The 22587-nt window shown below is 39.0% G+C and overlaps 1 protein-coding gene across 1 annotated transcript in view; it reads left to right on the top strand.

The window, feature by feature from the left end:
* BABAM2 (BRISC and BRCA1 A complex member 2) overlaps nucleotides 1-22587 on the top strand; it is a 167140-nt gene that overhangs the window by 138726 nt on the left and 5827 nt on the right. The window contains exon 11 of the mRNA XM_063124170.1: nucleotides 5556-5709. Coding sequence (XP_062980240.1) covers nucleotides 5556-5709 — 154 coding nt within the window. The remainder of the gene's footprint in view (nucleotides 1-5555; nucleotides 5710-22587) is intronic.

Below are 22587 nucleotides of genomic sequence, written 5' to 3'. Positions count from 1 at the left end.
GAGAAAAGAAGAGTTACTTCCTAAAATCAACTACTGCAAAGTATTGTGTAAATGCCATAGGTGTAGTGACTCATATGTATGAAGTTATTTTTAGAAGCTTTATTTGTGCTATTCAGAATGTTGTTGTTGTTGTTTTAAAAAGCTGATATGCAGCTAGATGCCTTTATTATGGCTTGCAGAGCTCGTGAACTCAGCATCCCTTAAAAAGATGACTAAGCAAAGGGTCTGTTAGCACTTCCAGGAATTTACAGACATGAGTCACCCATCTATTGTCTGCAGACACAGCACCAAGTGCCTATGAATCAACTCTTGTTTGGAAATAGTATTTGCAGTATTGGATGCAAATGCCCACACACTGTTTTTGTCTAGCAAACCTGTAAAACTTATGCATGGTTTTGCTTAATTCTGTTATCAGGTTCTAACTTAGGGCCATTTCATGCAGCCTTTGACTATGTAGTCGCTACTTAAAATATTTTCACGTGGTGGTGTCAGAATTTTTTATCGTTATCAGAGCTGTTCTTTATTCTAATCTATGACCACCAATGAGAATGAATGGGAGGGGCAAAGGGGAGAGAGATAAATCAAAGATTTTTATGTAGAATTCTTCTGTGTAGAATTAAATCTGCTACCAAATCATGTTACTTCTACATTGTAAAAAAAATCCTTTTCCTTTTCACTCACTTGGCTAAAACTCAGATTCATACTCTGATCAATTCCTGCTTGTCTATTTCAACCTGTTCTTTTGCCTTCCATTGGTACATCTCAGTCCTCTCATCTGTTTCCATTATCCTGTTGCCAAAATCATTCAATGTATTCAGATCTCTGTACCTCTACATCTGTCACAAACATCTTGCTCTTACCTCTAAAGCTCTCCACAGCCTTGTCCACTTCCTTTCTTCCCTTATTTCCTGTCATTTCCCTCCCCATGACTTTCTTCAGCTCTTCCCACATCTACTGTCGAAGTGTCCTGATCTCAAGTGCCTCCACCCTTTCTACCTCAGACCCAAAGCTCCCTAGGACAGCTCCTGCTCATTGTTTAAATCCCTCCTGAGAATTCTCCTGCTGAATTTGGCTGAGACACCTATGCCTCACCCCTAACTGAAACCAAACCTATGTAAGTTGAACTGCACCTGCCCCCCTTGTTTTTCCTTTCCCTCTCATTTCCACTGTTGGCATTTGAATTGTAAGCTTTTAGAAGCAGAGACCTAAAAAAATTTGCTTACCTTACTTAATAAAGCACACTGTATTCAATGATGGTGCTATGGGCATCAGTGAGGTGGAGTGGTAGGAATAACTAAATCAGAGTTTAGATATTCCAAATTCAAGTCCCTGCTCAACCATGACATCCTAGGTAACCATGAGCCAGTCACTATCGCTCAGCCTATGGGTTGTCATGAGGACAAAGATAGATGGGAAACCATGTGCACCACTTTGAACTCTTTGGAGGAAAAGTTGGATATGATTTTAATAAAATAAACAAATTGCATATCTGTCTGTGGAAATAATAATAATAATAATAATAATAATGAATCAGCTACATTTCAAGACCACAAAAATATGTTTACATAAACTTGGGAGAGGAAACATCTGAAAAATGGATATTAGCTGAGGCTGAGAGGGGAAGTACCTGTATGCTGGAAACCAGCGGTGCTATGTGCAAGAAAGCTTAAGATGGCAGGGGAACAACTTAGATGTGCACATTGACTTGATAACTGGGCCATAATTGAATCTATACAATGTCCCTGTGTTTTTTTAGTTGAGTAGAACAATCCTTTTTCTTCTCCTTTTCTTGTTCTTTGAAACAGTCCTTCTGTTGGGGGGAAAATTACTGCAATTGCTGAAAGGCTAATCACCTCAAATGAAAGCTTCTCTGAATTGACAGTCTTGTCTCTATTGTGCTTTTAAACATGACTTCAATGCTATATGCTTTGCTCTTAAAACAAAGCTTTTGACTTACTTAATAGGAGAAAAAATGCTATTACTGCCTTTTTCAGTAAGTCAGAAATTTTAAAAATCAAGATAATGGAGACTTGGGATTTTTCAGTTAAAAAAACCCCACTAAACGAATACAGCAGATATTGTTGTTAACTTTCTTCACTGAAGTTTTATTATCCTCTCTCATCACTTTATACCAGTTGCACACAGCTATTTGGCTTTCCTTTTAAAGAAACCGATACTTGAGAAAAAGTTATTTAAAAAACAACAAAACATATAAAGGAAATTAACTTTAACTACAAAGCACAAACAACAAAGGGAGCCCTAACCTCAAAATTGTAGCCCAGTTTTAGTGGTTTACATTGACCCCATAGAGCAGAACAGACTTTTGATTCTTAGATGTTAAGAACAATGCTTCTGAGTTTGTGTTCTGATAAATTACTTCACAGGATAGCGGGGAGCCACTTGATTTAAAAGGCTGACAAAGAATTTTGATTTTCTTGTCTACTTCCTAAATGTTCTTTTTGCTCCCAAAGAGGGCTGATTTTATTAATGTTAGCTTTTGTACTACCTGTTAAGTATATTGGGTTGTATTCAATGCCATGTGAGTACAGGGATGCTTGCACAAGAGGGATTCCCAGATACTACAACACTGTGAAGCACCCAAAAACCCTTTCCTAAGAGTATAAGCCATTGCTATGAGCGGGCATGTAAAATGAGTCTCCATTCCCCCTACCCCATATAACACTAAGAGTTTACTACACATTAATGCATACATACACACACACACACACACACACACACACACACGTAACTGAGCCTCAGTAATGTATGTTTGCTTTCAATGAAAAGTAACTTTGAGAGAGAGGGGTATTTAAAATGGAGAAACACCAGAGGGGCTAAACCCAGCTGCCATTTCTCTGCTCCAAATCACTCCCCCTCCCCCATCCCACCCTGGCAGCTTCCCACACATTGATTGGGTTCAGATGACACATTAACCCACAATGGGTTAAATAAAACTCAGTAGTTTATTTAACCCATGATGGCTTTTTGTGTCGTCTGTGAGCTCTTTTCCAACCCAAAGTGAGTTATTTTCCCCAAATAAGTCACCCTGGGAATCCATGATCTTCAGTCACAAAGAAAGCTGGGATACCTGCCCAGCTGGGCAAGAGGACTACAGGGGTGGAGGGTGGGGAAAATAAGCTGTGGTGTGTAGCTTATTTGTCAAGGCACAGTAGGCTATTTGCAAGATATAAGCCACCATAGGTTAATGTGACATGTGGACAGGCCTAGTGTTCCAAAAACATAGAGGGAAAGAGTTGCTTGGGGTGAAATTTGAAGTGGATCAATTAAGTAAACATTGTACCCCTAATTGGTCCTATGAATTTCTTTCTAGATGCAAGATTCCTATAAAGCATAATAAAATGAAGCCACAAACATACAAAGCTAGGTGTCCCAGTTACTACAAACTAATTTTCTATCACAAAAGCATTCTGTGTGTACCAGCTCTTACAAATACAAATAGTTGTAATTTGTTCACTGTAACAAGAAGCTATTTTGCCTTCAGCATTTTTGTAGTTGCATATTTGGGGCATTTGTTTTCAGGGCCAGCTCTGTATAGTTATCTTCAATGAAGTTTTGGCCAAATGTGATTATTATATGTTAAGATCTTCCAAAATATGTGTTGGATTTTGCGAGTTTCCAACTGTGACTAAAGATGACACAAAAATGTGCAGCACAATAAGTATAATAACTAAATTTTTCTAAAGTTCAAGCAATCTACAAAAGAAGACTTGTTGGACTCATCATTCTTTAGTTCGTTGATTTATTTTGTTATATGCACAAGCAGTTAGAAGAGTGCCTAATTTGGATAAGAATATGTTCAGATCAGCAAGTGTGTGTGTGTGTGTGTATCCATCCCAAGAAAGCGGTTCCTGGTATATGTCTTTGCCAGTTTACTTCTTAACATTAAAATTCATGGGTGCATATAATGGATTGGATTCAGACTCTAAACCCCTCCTTTCCCTTCTTTTACCCACTACCATCGGCTCAGTTCACACAATACAGTTCTCAGTGGCGGTTTTAGAACTCCAGAGTGGAGTTGTTACACCACCATTGAGAAATGTGTTGTCTGGAGGGAAAACTCCACCCCACGGTGGAGTTGTTGTTGTTTTGAAGAACACTCCACCCTGAATATCCACACTGTGCAGAGAAGAGTTCCTGCATAAAGGTTTTGTTGCATGTTGTGTAGTGGGCTCCATGCAATTTCCTCTTGAGTTGAGTGGAGTTTCCCCACTGGCTATAGAGTTCCCTGGCAAGAGCAGCAAAAGGAGTGAGTGCTGTTCTAGGAGAGCTGCCTGCATTGTTTTTTCACAGCAATGGCTGATGGGATAGCATCAGGAGGATGGGATAGCATCAGGAGAGGGGGCAGAGGAACTGTCAATCAAACGCTGAGTTGAGTTTTACTCCACTCCATAGGAGGCCACAGTCATACAATGGTAGAGTTAGAACATGTTGTGTGGTGAGTATCCCCTGCAAATTCAACCATTGAGTGGAGTTTTTCCAATGCTTAGATAAATGTGTTGTGTGAACTGAGCCATCCTAAGTGTTATAAAACCATTTTAATTCTTTAGTGTAAAGGAGGTTTTATTGGTCATAATGTTAAGGCTTTCAAACTATGGAACTATTGGTGAGCTTAGAAATTAATCTGAAAAGGCTCTGTATAAGTATGGAATTAGATAGGTGTTTATTGAACCAGTTTTAGATGTGTAAAAGAGCTGGTTTCAGGCCTTGCCAGACCCCTGTTAGGAAAATACATTCAGATCCAAATATAAAAAGTAGATTGTGTGTTTTCATTGTTCCTTAAAAGACCTAAGATAGAGCTGTCTGTTTACTGAATAATAACCGTATAACTTAGTTTCTTCCGTGAGCTCAAGCGATGCTACATGCAGACAACATTATGCATTGGCACCCTGGGTTAATGCAGTGCGTTACCAAAGCAGCATGGCTTAGATCTCCTGTGCTAAAACACTTGCTAAACATGACAGAAATGATGAAGGCAAAACTGTAGCATAGCACAGAATTTAAGATGTGAAGAGAATGGGTCAGAATTAAGGTTGCCGTTGGAAGAGACATACAACATAGTAGAATGGGATGGATTAATTAGCTTCACAGAGGATACCACTGTAGGTGCTTCTGTCAGGCCATTTAGCCCCCAGGGACACACATCTATAAGATGGCTTGCCCATCTGTCTCAAAGTCTATCTTTTTAGCAAACCTCTAGAAGATACAAATTTGAATATAAACATCATCTGTAAAATACGTTGCTCTACGTGTATGTATTGTTTGGTAATAGATTAGCCAGTGAAAAAGTACTTTCAACTTGCTCTGTGTATCTCATGTTTGCGTAACCAACCTGGCAGAAACATGGGCAGTTATTTAAAATAAATCTTTTAAGTGCAACTATATGTTAATCTGTGATGTAAGAACAAAGTCAGCATTCAACTAATTTGAATGTGTTTCTTAATCTATGAGTTATACAAGAAACTCTTATACAACAAAGACGAAAGCAAGAAAACACAAACGCCTCTAATGTGTCATCTTTTTTTCTTTCTTTGTAGTTGACCTGCCGCTGTACTTTCCTCGGGACCAGCCAACTTTAACATTTCAATCTGTCTATCACTTCACTAACAGTGGGGAACTCTATTCCCAGGCTCAGAAAAACTACCCTTACAGTCCACGATGGGATGGCAATGAGATGGCCAAAAGAGCAAAGTAAGTCATATTTCTTACCATGAGATAAATGTGCAGTATATTGCATATTAAGTTGTCTGCTGTTTTGAACCGTCAAATTTGATTGGGGAGGAGTTAATTGCTGGGGAACATGGGTGTGAGGGTGCTATTGCACCATGTCCTGCTATGTTGTTCCCCAGCCGACGGCCGGTTGGTCACTGTGTGAACAGAGTGCTGGACTAGATGGACCCTTGGTCTGATCCAGCAGGGCTCTTATGTTCTTAATTGCAAACTCCTTTCTTACATACACACACAGCTCCTTTCACTTCCTACCCCTTCAGGTCCATACTTCTTCCCCTTCTTGCATCCCAAATCACAACACTTTTTCTACCTCCACCCATAATCTAAATATTTTACTCTGGTGTAGTATGTTCCATACTCCTGGCCACCACAAGCTTTGTTACTGCTGCACCCATTGAAGTTTCTGACTCGTCTCTAAAAGCAGCTCTACATAGAGCACATTACAGTAATCTAGTCTAGATGTAACCAAAGTATATATAACTGAGGCAAGGTACACTTTCTCTAGACTGGGCTGCAACTGACAAACCAGCCTAAGATGACAGGAGGAAGTGCAAACGCATCCAAAACTGATTGCAAACCTCCATCCATAACAGCAGATTTTCCAAACCACAGTAGTTCTGTCTTGTCTGGATTAAGCATCAATTTGTTTGCCTTCGTCCTTCCCAAAATTGCTTCTGGACACCTATTAAAACTTTTCACCACTTCCCTGGCATTAGATGATTGAAAAGAGTATCTGCTTACTGATCATACTTCAGCCCAAACTTCCAGATGGAAGGTTCATTAGGGCTAGATGATATCTGGATTGGGATGTTTCTGTTGGGTAGAAGCTTTCTCTATCTTACTCCAATTGACAGGAATGTTCCTGGTAGCTTGATTAGATGGGGAACTAGAAAAGTGCTTAGGTTTGAACAGAGTCTCCATGTACTATCCGGCTGGTAGCTTGATATTAAACAAATTGGTGCATCTTAGAGGGCTGATTCCTGCTGACTCATCCACCAGAATTTCCACCCATTGTTCTCAGAGGTCCAGGCGTGAAGGGGTTTGCCCTGGCTTCCAGCAGTGTAGGCAGGGAAAAACAATTACCAAAGGAGAATCCACCACACCTTACGTCCACCTCACCCTGAGCCCAGGGGACTCAGACCTTGGAGAAAACCTTAGAATTAAGGGGCCAAGCCAGCGCCCTCTATTTCAAGCTCTAAGTCTAAAATTTTAAACAGGAGCAGTTAACCCCACACATAAAGTGCAGAAATACTAAGGCTTACAGTGGGGAAACAGGAAAGAAGAATAAAAGGCATACAGCACGCAGATTAACTTTTGGAAACTACACTTCATGCAAAGTTATAAAGGATACCTAAATCTGCCACATACATTACCAAAGTATAGGTCTTCCAGTAGGACAGGGGTTTCAGAGAATCGCAACTCTGAAAGCCAGTTGAAGCATAAAGAGAAAGACAAAATAGCCAGCTCCAAGCTCCCTCTTTTTATACTCAAACCTCTAACAACTCAAGGAAGATATTTATTAGCCAATTACAGGCTGGCTGAAACAAGAGGAGGCTAAGAATCCCCATGTGAATACAGCTGTGATCATTCAACCCAATTAATTGATTCTTGCCCTGGCCTGGAAAGGATAACAGACACACGGGTGGTTACATCACTACATGTAATTTCAGCCTTGCCCGCAGAGAGCACAAAAAGGAGATGATGATATTATTATTATTATTATTATTATTATTATTATTATTATTATTATTATTATTACATTTGTATACCACCCCATAGCCAGGGCTCTCTGGGCGGTTTACATAGGATAAAAACACTTAAAACAATATACAATAATTTAAAATCACAAAAACAAATGCCTGGGAGAAGAGAAAAGTCTTGATGTGGCGCCGAAAAAATAACAATGGTAGCAAAAATAAGACAACAAATCCAGGGCATTAATGTCAGCAGTATAGAAGAATGTATAAAGGTGCTTTACATAGAAATGTCAAATTGCAAAAATGTTGAAACAGCAATGGGTTAGAGATTACTAAGTTGCATAAATGAAGAAGTACAGCATATCACTTCAGGAGAAAAATGGAAATAATGGGTGTAAATACTGAAGTGCCTTCATAAGTGAAGGTAAGTGGCTCCATATGTGAAAATCAGTTAAATGGTGAGGTTTTAGGCTAAATAAAGTAAAGATGTTAAAGTGCTGAAGTATGTGCAAGTGTAGTTATTTTCTGAATTGTAGCTGACAGCATTATTCACTTAGAGAGCAATCCTATGGTCCCTGAGAGAGCATCCCAGGGACCCCGGGCTATTTTGGATTCACCCTCCTGAGCCCATAGACACTCCTGCAACCTTAGGAGGAGGAATCCAACGTCAGAACTGCCCCCCTTGCCCCCTCTCCTACCCCCTTGCAGCTATTTCCTGCCCTGTGGTATTTTATTGATTGCTTTAATCTTGTTTAAATAGTTTTAACTTTGTATGCCGCCTAGGGTATTCTGTATATAAACGGGATATAAACTGAATAAATAGTAATAGTAAATTGCAGAAAGAACCAGGAACTGTTTTCTGACAACTTTGTAGAGGTAAAAAAAGAGGCTGTTCTGGTAGGCATTGAGGGAGAGGAGAGGTCATGTTCCACAGAATCATGTGGCCTCTCCATCGCCTTTCTCCGCTGTGGCACCTCGGTTGTGGAATGAGCTCCCAAGAGAGGTCCGCCTGGCGCCTACACTGTACTCCTTTCGTCGCCAGCTGAAGACCTTTTTATTCACTCAGTATTTTAACACTTAATTTTAACTTAAATTTAAATTATACTGTTTTAACTCTGTATTTTAACCTTATATCAATTTTGCTGCGTGGTTTTATCCTGGTTGTGCTTTTTATACTGTATTTTGTATTTGCGTTTTTAACCTGTTGGTTGTTTTATGATGGTTTTAATTTTTGTGAACCGCCCAGAGAGCTTCGGCTATTGGGCGGTATAAAAATGTAATAAATAAATAAATAAATAAATAAATAATAAATTATCCTCCTACTGCCAGTAAGTGAGCTAGATGGGCTCAAAGGTCCGTCTAGCTGAATGTGTTTGTTTGTTTGAGGAGGTACAAGAGGCTCAATCGCTTCCGTCCTACTTCCAATCTGCTGGCAACAGCCTGAAAGGGCATAGGATTTTCTGAAGCCTCCAAGCTCAGCGGCTTCTGTCTAACAGGGAGAAATCCTATAGGATTGAACCCTTAATTGGTTATTGGATCACAGGGTAAACTCAACGCACTAGAAAGATTTTCTTTGTATTTACCCCAGAAAATGTACCCAAAAAGATATTCTTCAATAACACCAGAACTCACATCACCCTGATCAGTGATGTGATCAGTTGGTTTACGAAATCTGCCAGTTAATCCAAAAAATAAATAAGCTGACTGGTAAAACAGCCACGAGATATTTAGAGGGCTTCTCGCTTCATGTTTTGTTTTCTTTTATTCTGAAGCGTGTATATGACCTAGTCATTATCACAAGAGGGTATGGATCACACTTCAGTATAAGCGCACAGGCAGCCGGGGGTAGCGAATAAGAAGATTCTTTTCTGGTGTAAATAAAGGCAGTCTGTTTAAGACAGCAGCCTTGAACCTATGAACCTTCTGCAGCTATGTAAACAGACTTTAAGCAGTATGCAAACTGAGATTTGAACCTGCATTTGCTTCATTATTGAAGGTGATCAGTTTCTGAACTAGCCTGGTTATTCTGTTTTGTTTATTGTTGGACAATGTGAAATGTACTTTTTAAGGGGGGGAAATCCTATCATATTGGAATACAATAGTGGTGTTTTCTTATTATCTACAATGGTAAATAGTTAACCAAGCATTTAGTGGAGAGCCGTAAAATTTAGAAATGTCAAATAGTACCTTTCCACATGGTAGATGATACTTTGCATCGGGAGTTTTTTTAATAAAATTGATTCGTCCTGGGAGATCATGCCAGTTCAGACATGCTTGCATATTATTGAATTGGTTGGGTGTGTTCTTCTTATTTTCCCCTTCCGGATTATTTGTATGGGTGTTACTCAGAAGATCAAGAGAAAAAGTTATAAATCAATATTGTTTCTGTGCATCTTTTCCCACAAAAATATTGGGCAACTTAGATGGGAGAAGCAGGGTAGCAATTCAGTAGATATCATTGCAAGTTCTCACTATAAGAAGCTTTTAAAAAGTAGTCGAGATAAATATCTCATGTGTGTCAATTGACCCTGCCTCTTTGCAGGACTCAATGATCTCCTCACTATTTTTATTACCAATTTCTATGAATTGTTTAGTATGTAAGCTACTTACATACATCTTGTTCTCCATGGTGATAGCTTTTTTGACGAACCTCAACAGCATGGGTACAGCTGAAAAGCAAACTGCTGTTTGGTATAAAATAACTTGTCCTCTGTTTCAAGTTTGTCCACACTGGAAAAATGAGTCATGTGTTAAGTAAAAGTGAATTTAAAAGGGCTACAATTCATATGACCAAATTTACAATACAGAATCAAGAAGCTTTCAGAGAACCAGAAAATATGAACAGAGCTTGCCATTTTTTTCTAGAGTAAGTGTCACGTCTAGCCTTGCTCCCCCTGTGTTGGAAGAAGAGATAAATCAGAATTAGACTCTGAAGTAGAGGATTTGGCACCAGAAACAGGCCAGCCTGTACCAGTGGGGGAGAAAGCTCTCACAGGCTCTTTACTAACTGGGAGTGAACCCTCTCTACAGCTCATCTCATCAAGAACAAATAATACACAGTCAGTGAGAAGCCAACATTCTTCCAAGGGGGAGAGCATGGAGAGGTTAGCCAATCCTAGAGAGCGCCGCAGACTAAAACGGGCTGAGCTAAAGGAAAGCGAGAGAAAGTCAGCCCGGCTGGTGTCCCGTCAGAAGCTGCCTCAGAACTAGTCTCTCTGAAGTTAACGCATCTTGAGAAAGGGCTTTCCATTCTTCTTGAAGGGACAATTGTCTCACTTAGTTTGCATAGTTTTGCCTAAGAGAAAGTTCCTAGAGATTAGACTCTCTTCAGGTGGGAAGAGATGTTTATTGCTTGTATAAAGCTTTATAGATTACTTAGCAAGCCTTGTTATCGTCTCCCAAGAAACCAAGAAGTTTTGAGAAACACGACAGCAAGTTAAAATACACTGCCTCCACAATTTGTTCAGAAGTCTGGGTGAAACTTCATATTAAAGCCAGGGAATGATAACTTTTTACTCACTCCTTTTCACTCTTCCTGTCACTGGACATGCCCTCTCCCCTCTGTACATCTGTTGCCTCCCATTATTTTGAAGACCCAGCTCTTTGGCCACTATTATTTAAAAAGCAGCTCGTACACTCAAGCAGTAGGATCTGACTATGTGCTTCATAACGACAACCCAGTCTTGCTACTGCTTTGTCAGAGCTTTTCAACATATTTATGCAGCACAAGGGGCGTTCCCTGGAGCAGAAGCACTGATAGCTTCATGCATGAAATCCTAACGGCTTGTACTATGGCTCTGCCAAGGAAGATGAGAAGGGAGAAATGGGGCTATTCCAGCAGCCTTGTTGAAAGATTAGATTTTTCCCTCCTCTGCCCTCCCCATTCCTTCTTCCTTGTGTGTTGTGACTTTTTGGATTGCAAGCCTGGCCTTTTTGGATGAGAAACGGGATAAATATACTTTAAATAAATAATAAATTCCCAGCAGTAGCACACAGAGCCTTGCCAGTTTGAGCTGTTCAGAAGAAACAGTCCTTATACAATGAGATAACTTTATGGCTGACATTATAATCGCCATGACAGCTGGCTAGAACCTCTGGGGTCAGAGGTGGTGTTCCTCTGAATACCAGTTGCTGAAGGTGGTGGCCAAACATTAGAGGAAGGCTGTTAACTTCATGTCCAGATTTGTCTACTGCGGAACTGGATAGACATTTGGTCTGATCCAACAGGGCTATTCTTATGTTCACATGCCAGGATTTAAGATAGGCAGGCTTCAATCTTTTGCACAATTACTACGGACTAAAGTTCATTGAAATTAATGGGAATTATTTTGAGTAGACATGCATAGAATTGTCCTGTTAGGGAAATAACAAGCCATTCATTTATTAGCCTTGGTATACAGGCACTGAGTTTATTTTATGTTTTGTCTCCAGCTGGAATTTTTTTTTTTACAACTCTCTTTAGGCATTACATTAAAGTAATTTTAGGAATATTTATATTTATGAAATGAAGAATATATCATTGGCCTATTGTTTCATAAAAATTAGTAATTTTGCACAACATTTCTAGTTGCATAGTGTGCATTACTAGCTTTGACTTTCGTAATGATAGTACTTTGTTTCTTCTTTGTTATTTTCGATGTTAATAGTTAAACAGCTTTGTTACCTAACTTGAAATATCATTTTAATTTTCGTTTTACTTTACGTATGTTCAAAATATCCACCTTCAACGCTTAAAATAGTTTATAAATTTTCTCTGCTTATGCTTCTCCAACTGAACAATTTCTTTTCCATTTTTGTTTTACTTTTTATATGCACAGTAACTCAATATCTTTCCCCTTATAAAGGGTTTATCTGTATCCCATACTTACTGGTAGAGAAGAGCTTGTAGTCATATTATCTGAGCTGTGTAGACCCTTCGTTTGAAGGGATATTAAAGCCAATCCCAAAATAAATATATTAATCCTTTTTTCTATGCCCTGCCAGTCTGCCATAACAGGCACATAGCCTGAAATTGTTTGTGCCTTTATTCTACTGCTTACAATTTGACTTACCATCCATCCTCTTTGAGGCCAAAATATAATCTGTTCAAGACTACAAATGATGTGACACAGAGTAAAATGTAAGCAACAATAATAACAAACAAAGCAGTGTGTGGTTTTGTTGCTGTGTGTTTCAATTGTAGTTCACATGCCTATTCTCCTTGTCATGATGATCAGGGAGAGCCATGGATGGAAAATAGAGGGCATGGGTAAGGTGGTTTGGAATGGATTTGCCCTGAGATTCACCCAGGCTTTAATGCCCCCTAAGAAAATGGTTTATATTGTACTTTATTCTTTTAACTATTTGTAGTCCACAAAATGAATGTTTGTGGTTGGGCAGATTAAAATGAAATAAATTAGAAATAAGAAAATCAGAAAAGTGGTGGTAAGAGGGCATCATCAGTGGTGTATGCCCAAGGTTAGTCCCATTCTCACTGCACAAAGCCTGCTTTTTCACACACAAAAAAGGGAGGGGAAATGCACAGAGGCAGCTGCAGGCTATCACACTGAAACACACAGTTCATGGTAATCTGTGGTGGGCATAAAACATGGCTAATTATGGGAAACTGGTGCTCTTATTCATGGTACAGATATAAAGCAGACCTTGGATTTTTGTTTCCATGGGAAAATCTTTTGTTTTTCTCTTCTTAAGTAGGCATTCAAGTCTATGTAAACAGAACATACAGTCTCTCAGCCTGCAATTTTATGTAGGAATATTGTAAATAAAACATGCTTCTTTGTTTGTGCATGTAATAATTAAGCTATTGGACGCATGCCGGTTTAGTGTCTGTTCTCAGTTATGTTCTGTCCAGTTCCATAAGTAAGTTCCCATGAAGCTTCAGGAAATGTAGGAGAGGCCTGATTTTTGCCATTTTTCCTGAGGCTTATCCATATCAATCATATTTTGAATTCAAAAAGTGCCAGATATGCATATCCCACAAGACCAGAAAAGGACAGCAGAAGCACTTCAGCATCTTGAGATCTTCCTTGATCTGTGGTTGGGAGTGGGGATAGATTTTCAGCCCGTACAGGTGCAAAACTAGGCTTGGAAATGTGTAGGGCATGGTATCCTTAGCAGGTGGTTTGAATAAAAGAAAAAAAAATCGTAAGGTGGGACTTCTCTGTTCTTCAGCTCTTTGCCTCTCATTCAAGGCTAAAGAATCCTCACATAACCCTAGAACAAGCCGCAGCTGAGTGGTTGAATATTCAAAATGGCTACCCACATGAACCTCATCCCAAGCCACAATAGACTGTTCAATTGTGCAAACCTGTACTAATTAATATAGTACCTGTAGTGACAAAATCCCCTTTAATTTGATGCTGTTGTAGGATTAAATTAGAATGTAAGCCTATGCGGCAGGGTCTTGCTATTTTATTATTTTACTCTGTACAGCACCATGTACATTGACGGCGCTATATAAATAAATAAATAATAATAATAATAATAATAAAATAGAAAACAAATAGTCTAAAAATTAAATGTGGATGATGGCCTGCAATAGAGCAACAATTTTTGTTGCAGTGGAATCTCTGTATGTTCATGACAGTGGGTGGCAATGCAATAGAGTCTGGCTAGTTGAATCACATTTTTCATGTACATCTTGAAAAGTGTCGTCTTGGATAGCTGAGTGCAGCTCTTAAGACATGGTATGTTGGTTTCTGACAGGTGCCTGCCAGGGATCTTCAGTGCTGTCATGCATAATATGGATTTCAGCCAAATTAGGAGGGCTGGGAAACTTATTTCTGGTCACTTCTCATTAAATCTTTGACTGTGGCAAAGGGAAAACAATGATTAAAGATGTAATGCCATGGTGGAAGATATGTATATGTGAAATGCTTGACAGAGTAAAGGGTTTTCTAAATAACGAATGTACAATATCTAAGCACTGCATCTCAATACTGTATCTAGTGAAACAATACACTAGATTGTTTATTAAATAAGGGGAATAATTCATTTAGATTAATATATCTCATCTATAAAAATGGTAGAATCTTGTGTTAGATGGTGTATTTTTAAGTGCTTTTCCTCCTAGTACTCAAAAATGGATGTGCTTTAATTATGCATTGATATAAATATTGGAGTTCTTTACAAATATATTTCTGCTCTGCTGAAAGGGCCATTTCCTTCCAGACCCCAGATATGGCTGACACCTTGAGACCATAAAATATAGAAGAATACATGCTGTCTATAGTTTTGGCAGACACTGGCCTGGAGGAAGAGGGAAAGACATCCAAATAGTATTTCGAATAATCCTTCCTGACTAATGTCGGTTCTAACTTAAGCATTAAACTATTCCAGTGAATTATTAAGGCAGAATATTTCCATACTAAATATATGGTTTCATATGATCCAGTGGTACCAAAACTAAATATTTCAATAGTGACAAAGAGTTTTAAGTGACGCCCGTCTTCCTAAACAGTTGAAATCCCATTGCTGACTAATGTCATATGGAAAAAGGAAGTTAAGAAAGCAGAAATGAATATATAAGTATATTTTTTAAAAAAATAGAAAGCAGAAATAGCACCACAATGTTCTAGAGAAACAGCACACTACCTGATGAAGCCAAATTTATTTATATATGCTGAGGAAAATGTGAAAGTAATATAATACTTATTACTTTGAAAGGCCAAGCAGATGACATTGATAATAGATGGAATTTTTTTTATAATGGAGGCTTTAGTGGAGCTAAGAACTTCATTTTATTATGGATAAAATACATTGTCGTTAAAACCTTTGAAGGACAAGAATCTATAAATAATTTCCTCTTAACATGTGTTACAATTAAATTATTTAGATAAGCAATTTTGTTTTGCTAGCTATCAAAATTGTGGCTTTATGTAGAGTAATTGTATTAATCCAACTTTGTGTTGATGGTGGTGTGGCATGTGCTCCTGGGAAAACTTCATGTGTACTCTTTGAATATAGTTTTTCAACCAACCAAAATATCATGGGGAACTTTGCTGAAATCAAGCTAACTTGTATCTACAGCATTTACACAACCCTAGTAACCTGATCAAAAATAGATAATATATCACAGTTTATTCTTCAAAAATCCATCCTGAGTCTACTAATCACTGTATTAGTAGCTTGTGGGGATTCATTAGGACATAGTTTTAGAAGCCCTGATTAATGAGGGTGATGGATTGGATCCGTCTTTAGAATAGACCCAGTGAAATCAATGGGACTTGTTAGTTCTGGCCAACTTAGGTCTCACTGATGGGTCTAATTGAAGCATGACTAAGTCTGGATGCAACCTTTTGTTAGTGCAGGGACAATATTGTACAAAGGTTATGTTTTGACATTTACAAGAGCTTGGCACATCATCAGATAGAGGGGGTGAGTTGATCCCAACATTTGAGTCTGGAAACTAAGAATGATACTATCTAGATTTAGATGTGACTGTCTATTCTAGAAGATGCATGTATAATAAACAACATAGAAAAATGAGGAAAAAATCCAATCTAATTTTAAAATGGTGTGTTTAGTGAACCAACCCAAAACAATGCTGTATTGAAACACAGTCCAAATTAAGGTAAACTTTAGGGCTCAAGGACACAGCCAAACACAACTACTGTAATTTTAACAAGAGTAATTAGAAATAGAAAAGATGTTAAAATATTGATCTGTACTTATATAGAGATGCTAACATGTATGAACTTTCATTTTAAATAATGTTTTCATATATCATTAAGTGCATTTGAAATGTTGTATGTGACATTGGGATGTTCATGAACTCTGTTTATTAGGTGAATGTAAAACACAAGACTTTCTATTCTGGATCATAGGGATACTTAGGCGTATAATAATATGTTGCAGTAATCCTGTTATGACCTATATACCAAACCACATTTGAAACAATAACTATTTGCAATTTTAAATTCACATTGCTTATCTAAATAAACATTGTGGAGTTAGACAGCACTTTAAACCACTCTACGTACATGAGTTTAAGAAAGAGACAAGAATATAACAAGCACTGAAGTATATTGTTTTGTCCTGTTCATTAAGAGATGAAAAAGTCATGTGTTTGAGTTAGGATTGCCAACACAACAGCTGTGACGTGGGGACACATGAACAGGTTTGGAATCAACCAATGACAAAATTGAGCAATTGCCAGAGCCCATGTACCAGCAGAGGGTGTACTGATGACTGGAGCTCCTAAAAATTGCTGCTGAGTTTTACAACATGTTTAATGGGGAATCTTTGTATGAACATGCAGTGTGTTGCTTATGGATTATTTTTTGGGGGGAGGAGTAGGTCAAGGTCTAGTCCTAGTTTGTTTTCCTGGTGGCAGTGTGGCGGGACACTTCCCATTGGGGGCAGTGTGGCGGGACACTTCCCATTGGGGATTGCTTCCCAGAGACCCTTTGTTGTGGGAATTTCAGAGCCAAGCCAAGCCAGCCATAGTATCGAGGCTTAATTAAGCTTGGACAGTGCTGTTGAATTCACGGGAGCTTAAGCTCTGAACCCACCTTCTTGTCCTGCTCTCTATGGTCCTAGTAGCAGAGCAAAATCTGAGCTCGGGCAGGTTCCCCTAGCCATCTCAGCAGTTCCAGTGCCTGCCAGTTTGCCCTAGCACACGCCGGAATCATCCACGTGCATTCACCAGTATGCCAGGCTCATTGCATGGAAGTTGGGCCCAGAAGAAAACCACAGTGGCAAAGGGAGTACAGTAGTGAAGTAGCAGCCTGCGCTAGGATCATGGTCCCTGTGAGAGTAGGAGTGTCTCTGGATCTTGGCCTTTGCACATGTAGAAGTATCTATGCGTTTTTTGTTATGTACATGAATGAAAGAGGGTGTGTCTGTCTCTTTCTACACAGGCAAGGGAGGTTCTTGCAGAACCTTTGCCTGGGGCCCTCAAAAACTTGTGCATTGGCTTTGTGTGTGAGTTTCAACTTCATCCTTTCTGAGCTACAGCTTAAGCCATCAATTCTCTGAATTGGTCATCCTGGAATTTTTAAGGGGTAATATAAAATATAATTTTGAATATTTCTGAGTGACTTTATTATTATTATTATTATTATTATTATTATTTATTTATATAGCGCCATCAATGTACATGGTGCTGGACAGAGTAAAACAATAAAATAACAAGACCCTGCCACATAGGCTTACATTCTACATTACTTCGACACAATGTACAGTTTGAGGACCACCTCTTATACAATTCTCTCTCCCACACTGAGATAATCACTGTGTAAGGAAAAACATTCGCCCCATCATCTTTGAAGTTAAGCTAATTCGCGGAAAAATATACACTTGTGCTGCACTTTAGACATGATGGTACATACGTTTTTTTGTTTTTATTTTATTTTATTCCACGTATACCCTGCCTTTTCTCCAATGGGCTCAAGGCAACTTTCAAGCAGTTCTGCAAAGCGATCTTGCAGCATTTTCCACGGCAAGGAAGGTAGTGACTGTTCCACTTTCCACACAGCCGTGCAGAGCTCTACTGCTAAAGCAACTCATTGGGATCAGTTTCTACACGTTTTTACATTTAACCTTTTTGCTCGGATCACTTTAGTTTTTATTACGACTTACATAAGTGAATATCTTGAAATCGACTGTGTCTTTTTATAACCATCCCCACCTCTAGTGTGTGTCTCGGGGTCAATGCATCTGGCAAGGTGGCAGCCCTGTCTTTGAGAGCATCGTATTATCTGTCTTTTGTGTTTTTAAAGGTTAATTACTGGGAGTTGCACAAAAACAGCCAGCCAGACTACGTGTGGTCAGGGAAGGGCTGGCCCTCTCCTCGTCAAATGCCCAAGAACAGACTGCTGTGGGTGGCAAGCATTTTCAAAACAAGTTTTCTTTGTTTCAGGGCAAGTTGCAGCAAGAACAGGGAACTATAAAGCCTTTAGAATTACCAGTCTGAGCTTCAAAAAGTGTATAGTCAGAGGGATTTACAAGAATTTGGATGCACTTTGCGGCCACACTGTTGACATCCTTTATGTAACATGACATTATTATGAATTGGCAACATCATAATTACAGTCTGAGATGAATAGGTCAAAGACACTAAGTCTTATGATCTCTACCCTGGACTTTCTTGAGTTTAGTTTTAGTTTTCACCTAATATAGAGAGAGTTCTGATTTGCCCTGATCTGGATGATTTTGATTAGGAGAGACTTTGTCTCAACTGGAAAGCATTTGATATTGAAAGCCTCGTCCAGTTATGCTTGCATAAATCAAGATTCTCAGGCACCATGGTGATGGGTGACTTCTAATAAGAGGAACAGAGATGCTTGATAAAACCAAGCTACTATAATGTGTTCATATTAATATTCATGAAAGGCATTTCTCACTGCTTCCTCAGTTATCGCTCAGCCTCTGACTATAATGCTGACACTACTTCATTCTGTATTTTAGTTCATTCTGTTTTTGTGTGTGTTTTCAGACCAGTTTGTTGATGAAAAGAAGAAAGGTCAATAAATAGATCTCCTGTTGTACCTTAAAATGCACTTTGGAAACAATGCTGATCCTCCTAATGCTATTTTCAGTAGAACTGCCCTTCAAAGCATTCCGTGGTTCTATTCAGACATATGGTAGCTCTTCTGTTGCTCATTTAGGATGGGGCAGGGAAGTGTTCTTCATCCTTTTAACATCAGAAAGGCCAGATAATTACACTCTCTCAAAGCATGTAACAGGTGTGTTACATTTTTGTAGGTGGAATTTTTCTATTATAAAGTTGAGAAGATTACTGACTAATTTAGTTGATTATTTTTAAGGAAACATTACATTCATACAGATTCCCCAGTTATCTACTCACCATCAGGACCATCTTCACCAACAAGACTCATAATAATAATAATAATAATAATAATAATAATAATAATAATAATAATAATAATAATAATTCTTACCTGCCTCTCCGTTTGGATCGAGGCGGGGAACAACAATAAGTATAGAATACATAAAACTGAATTAAAAACATAGTATACATAATTAAAACATCCTAAAACCATCCTAAAATTCCAATGGATAGGCCTGCCAGAATAGATCAGTCTTTATAGCTGTCTTAAATGCTAAAAGACTGTTAAGTTGACGAGTCTCCTCCAGCAGGCCATTCCAGTCTGGGAGCAGCAGAAGAGCAGTAAGATTTCCCCCCTCAGTTCCATCTCCCTAGTTGATCCTTCTGAGGGATTCTCTATTTCCTCTGTCATTCCTTCGATCCTTTCTCTCGTGTACCTCTGCTTTTCTTACATCCCCAAGTCTTAGTCCAGTGCCTCCTGCCTCTGGGCTCACCATCTCTTAGCTGCCCCGCCTTTGGAGCTCTTTCTGTTGACCTAACTCTCTGCATCTCTCCATATTTCCTGGCAACGATGCACAATCATTTCGTTGCCAATCTTCCTTTGCCAAACTGTGATCTTCCATTTTCCACTCTGAAGTGCCGATAACGTATCATCCCTTCCCCTATCATCTAGAATATTTGTGCATATTCTGTTGCAAGATGGGTTTTAGCTTTTGCTGTTAGAGAGGTTGAGACTAAAACACTAATTAGCTGTCGGAAACACACGAGAAATTTAAATATCTCTTGAAAACCACCAATAAGGGGAAATCTTAAAAGAGAGTTGTTGACACTCCCTAGGTAAGAATGACTGCAGTGCAGTCGCTGGTCTTGTAAAAGGAAACAGCATGTTACATAATGTTGATGATGACTCCATTTTTTTCCAGAAGCCTGTCACTTGCTATTGAAAATTGGGGTTAAGTGAAACTATACTGGTGATGAGTTGTCTACTCTAGGTGCTGAGTTTACACTTCATAGTGAAACCCCTTTCAACCATCTTTGGACCATCAAGTGGTGTTTACTTTTCCTTCCTGGTGACACTTCTTGTCATTTAAGGCATTGGGGCAAGTGTAGCCAGAGTATTAACAGATAGAAGGATGTCATCACGAATACTTAAAACATATAAATAAAGCTTTGAGGCGTTTGCTGTCAGATAACATGACATCAATGTGCTCTTGAGCAAGAGAGAACTGATTTTTTCCTAGGTGGCATCTTGAAACTGAATGGTAAATGACAATAAAGATTTACCTTGTATTAGTATGAGCTAGTAGTGTATTTTATTGATATTGTTTCGTAGAGTTTGAATGCTAGATAAAAATGAGTCATTTTGAACTCTTAAGAGGAGAAAATAATACACCTCTAGAGCCCTGAGTGACAGCTTAACCAAACTACACAAGGGCATTTGTTCAAACAATTTGGGTTCCTTCTCCTTTTATCCCCTCTATCATTGGAACAGGTTGTGTCAGGAAAGCAAATATCTGAGTGTGTGATACCACAAGCTTAATCAGTATCCCTTCTTCATTTTACAATATGCCATACTGCTGCATTGTTCTAGAATGTCTCTAAATTGTGAACATGCGAGAACAGCAACTGAAAAGTACATAGGTTGGGATGCAGTTACCTCTTTTCCCTGATTTGTGTTCTGCTGTGGTTATAGTTCAACCTCCCATAGGGGGATATTTCATTCCTTTAAACTCTCCCAAGCTTCCAGTGCCTCTGATGGGAAAGGGGGGGATTCTCATAATACCATAAAACATATGGTACTATGCATTCTGTTACGAGGTTGAAATGGAGGGGCCAGCTTTTTCTTGTTCATATCTCTCTTGTCTCATCATCACCACCAACTTGGGGGGGGGGGGAACTCAAAACACTAATGTTGACCTACTTCTTAGAAAATGAATATATTTACATACATTGGCTGGGTTCACACGGAACGCTAACCCACCCAGTATGGATTGTTGTTGAACCATGGGTTATTGTGTTGTCTGAACAGAACACATTTTGTGCAGAGTGGGCTATCATATTGTATGAACACAGTGCTTTCTCTCCTGGGTGGATTATCACGTTGTCTGAATGTAGTGCATTTTCTGCAGGGATGCTCATTAACCATGCAGTGTGGCTTGATAATCCTCCTGAACAATTTAACAAAAAACTGGCTTGTTCATGAAAAATAACCACACTGCATGGTTAACAAGCCACAATTTTCCTCTCATCTCACTCTGTTGCCCCGCTCCTGCTCTTCACTCTTCAAATGCCATGTTTCTTACTCGCCCAAGAATCTCCACTTCTCTTGCTCGGCTTTGTCCATTTTCTTTCACTGTCCCTTATGCCTGGAATTCTCTTTCAGAACATTTGTGAACCACAAGTTCAATCACAGTTTTTAAAGCTCAGCTGAAAACTTCTCTTTTTTTCTAAAGCTTTTAGAACTTGATTTTGACCTTACTTTTATACTGTTAGTTTTACTCTCCCCTGTGCCTGTTTGCTGCATTCCCTTCCCCTTCTTATTGTTTTATTACTATTTTATTAGAATGTAAACCTATGTGGCAGGGTCTTGCTTTTAAATTGTTTTACTCTGTACAGCCCCATGTAATAACAACAACAACACCCACGCTGCAGGAACTCTCTGCATTCAGACAACATGATAATCCATGGTGGGTTAGTGCGTTGTAAAAACCCAGCCGTTGTATTGATTTTTTTGAGTGCAGAATTTGTATTTTCCCCACTTGGTGCCCAAATTGGAATATGAGTCTTTCTACCCATTTATATCCCACCTTCTTTCCTCCTTAAGGAACCCAAGGCGAAGTACATAATAATCCTCCTCTCCGTTTTATCCTCACAATAACAACTACCCTCTGAGATAGGTTGGGCTGAGAGTCTGTGACAGGCCTAAAGTCACCCATTGGGCTTCCATGGCTGAGTAAGGACTAGAATCCAGATCTCCTGACTCTTAGTCCAACACTCTAGCCACTACACTACACTGGCTTCCTGTCCAAGAAAACTAGCCTCTGTATTCTGTCCCAGACTATTAAAGAATCTCTTCTACACTTAAGAAGTTTTGACCTTGGTCTACCTTTCAATATTAGACAAAGCAATCCTACCTACCAGTGTGTATGTGTGTGGGGGATTCACAGAATCCGCAATGGAGCTCTGCCACATCCAGACCCTACTGATTCATTGCTGCTAGGATGGGAGGTAGGGGCAGCCGTTTCTTCTTCTTCTGTTCTGGTTTTCTTATCTGATCTGAATAGAAGTATAATAAATAAATAAAAGTATTCTACTAACTATCTATTCACTTTGCTTTAACATACATTGGTT

Source organism: Elgaria multicarinata, chromosome 4 (assembly GCF_023053635.1).
Source record: "Elgaria multicarinata webbii isolate HBS135686 ecotype San Diego chromosome 4, rElgMul1.1.pri, whole genome shotgun sequence".
In the NCBI taxonomy this organism is placed as follows: Eukaryota; Metazoa; Chordata; class Lepidosauria; order Squamata; family Anguidae; genus Elgaria; species Elgaria multicarinata.
This window is presented reverse-complemented; position numbering and strand designations above follow the sequence as displayed.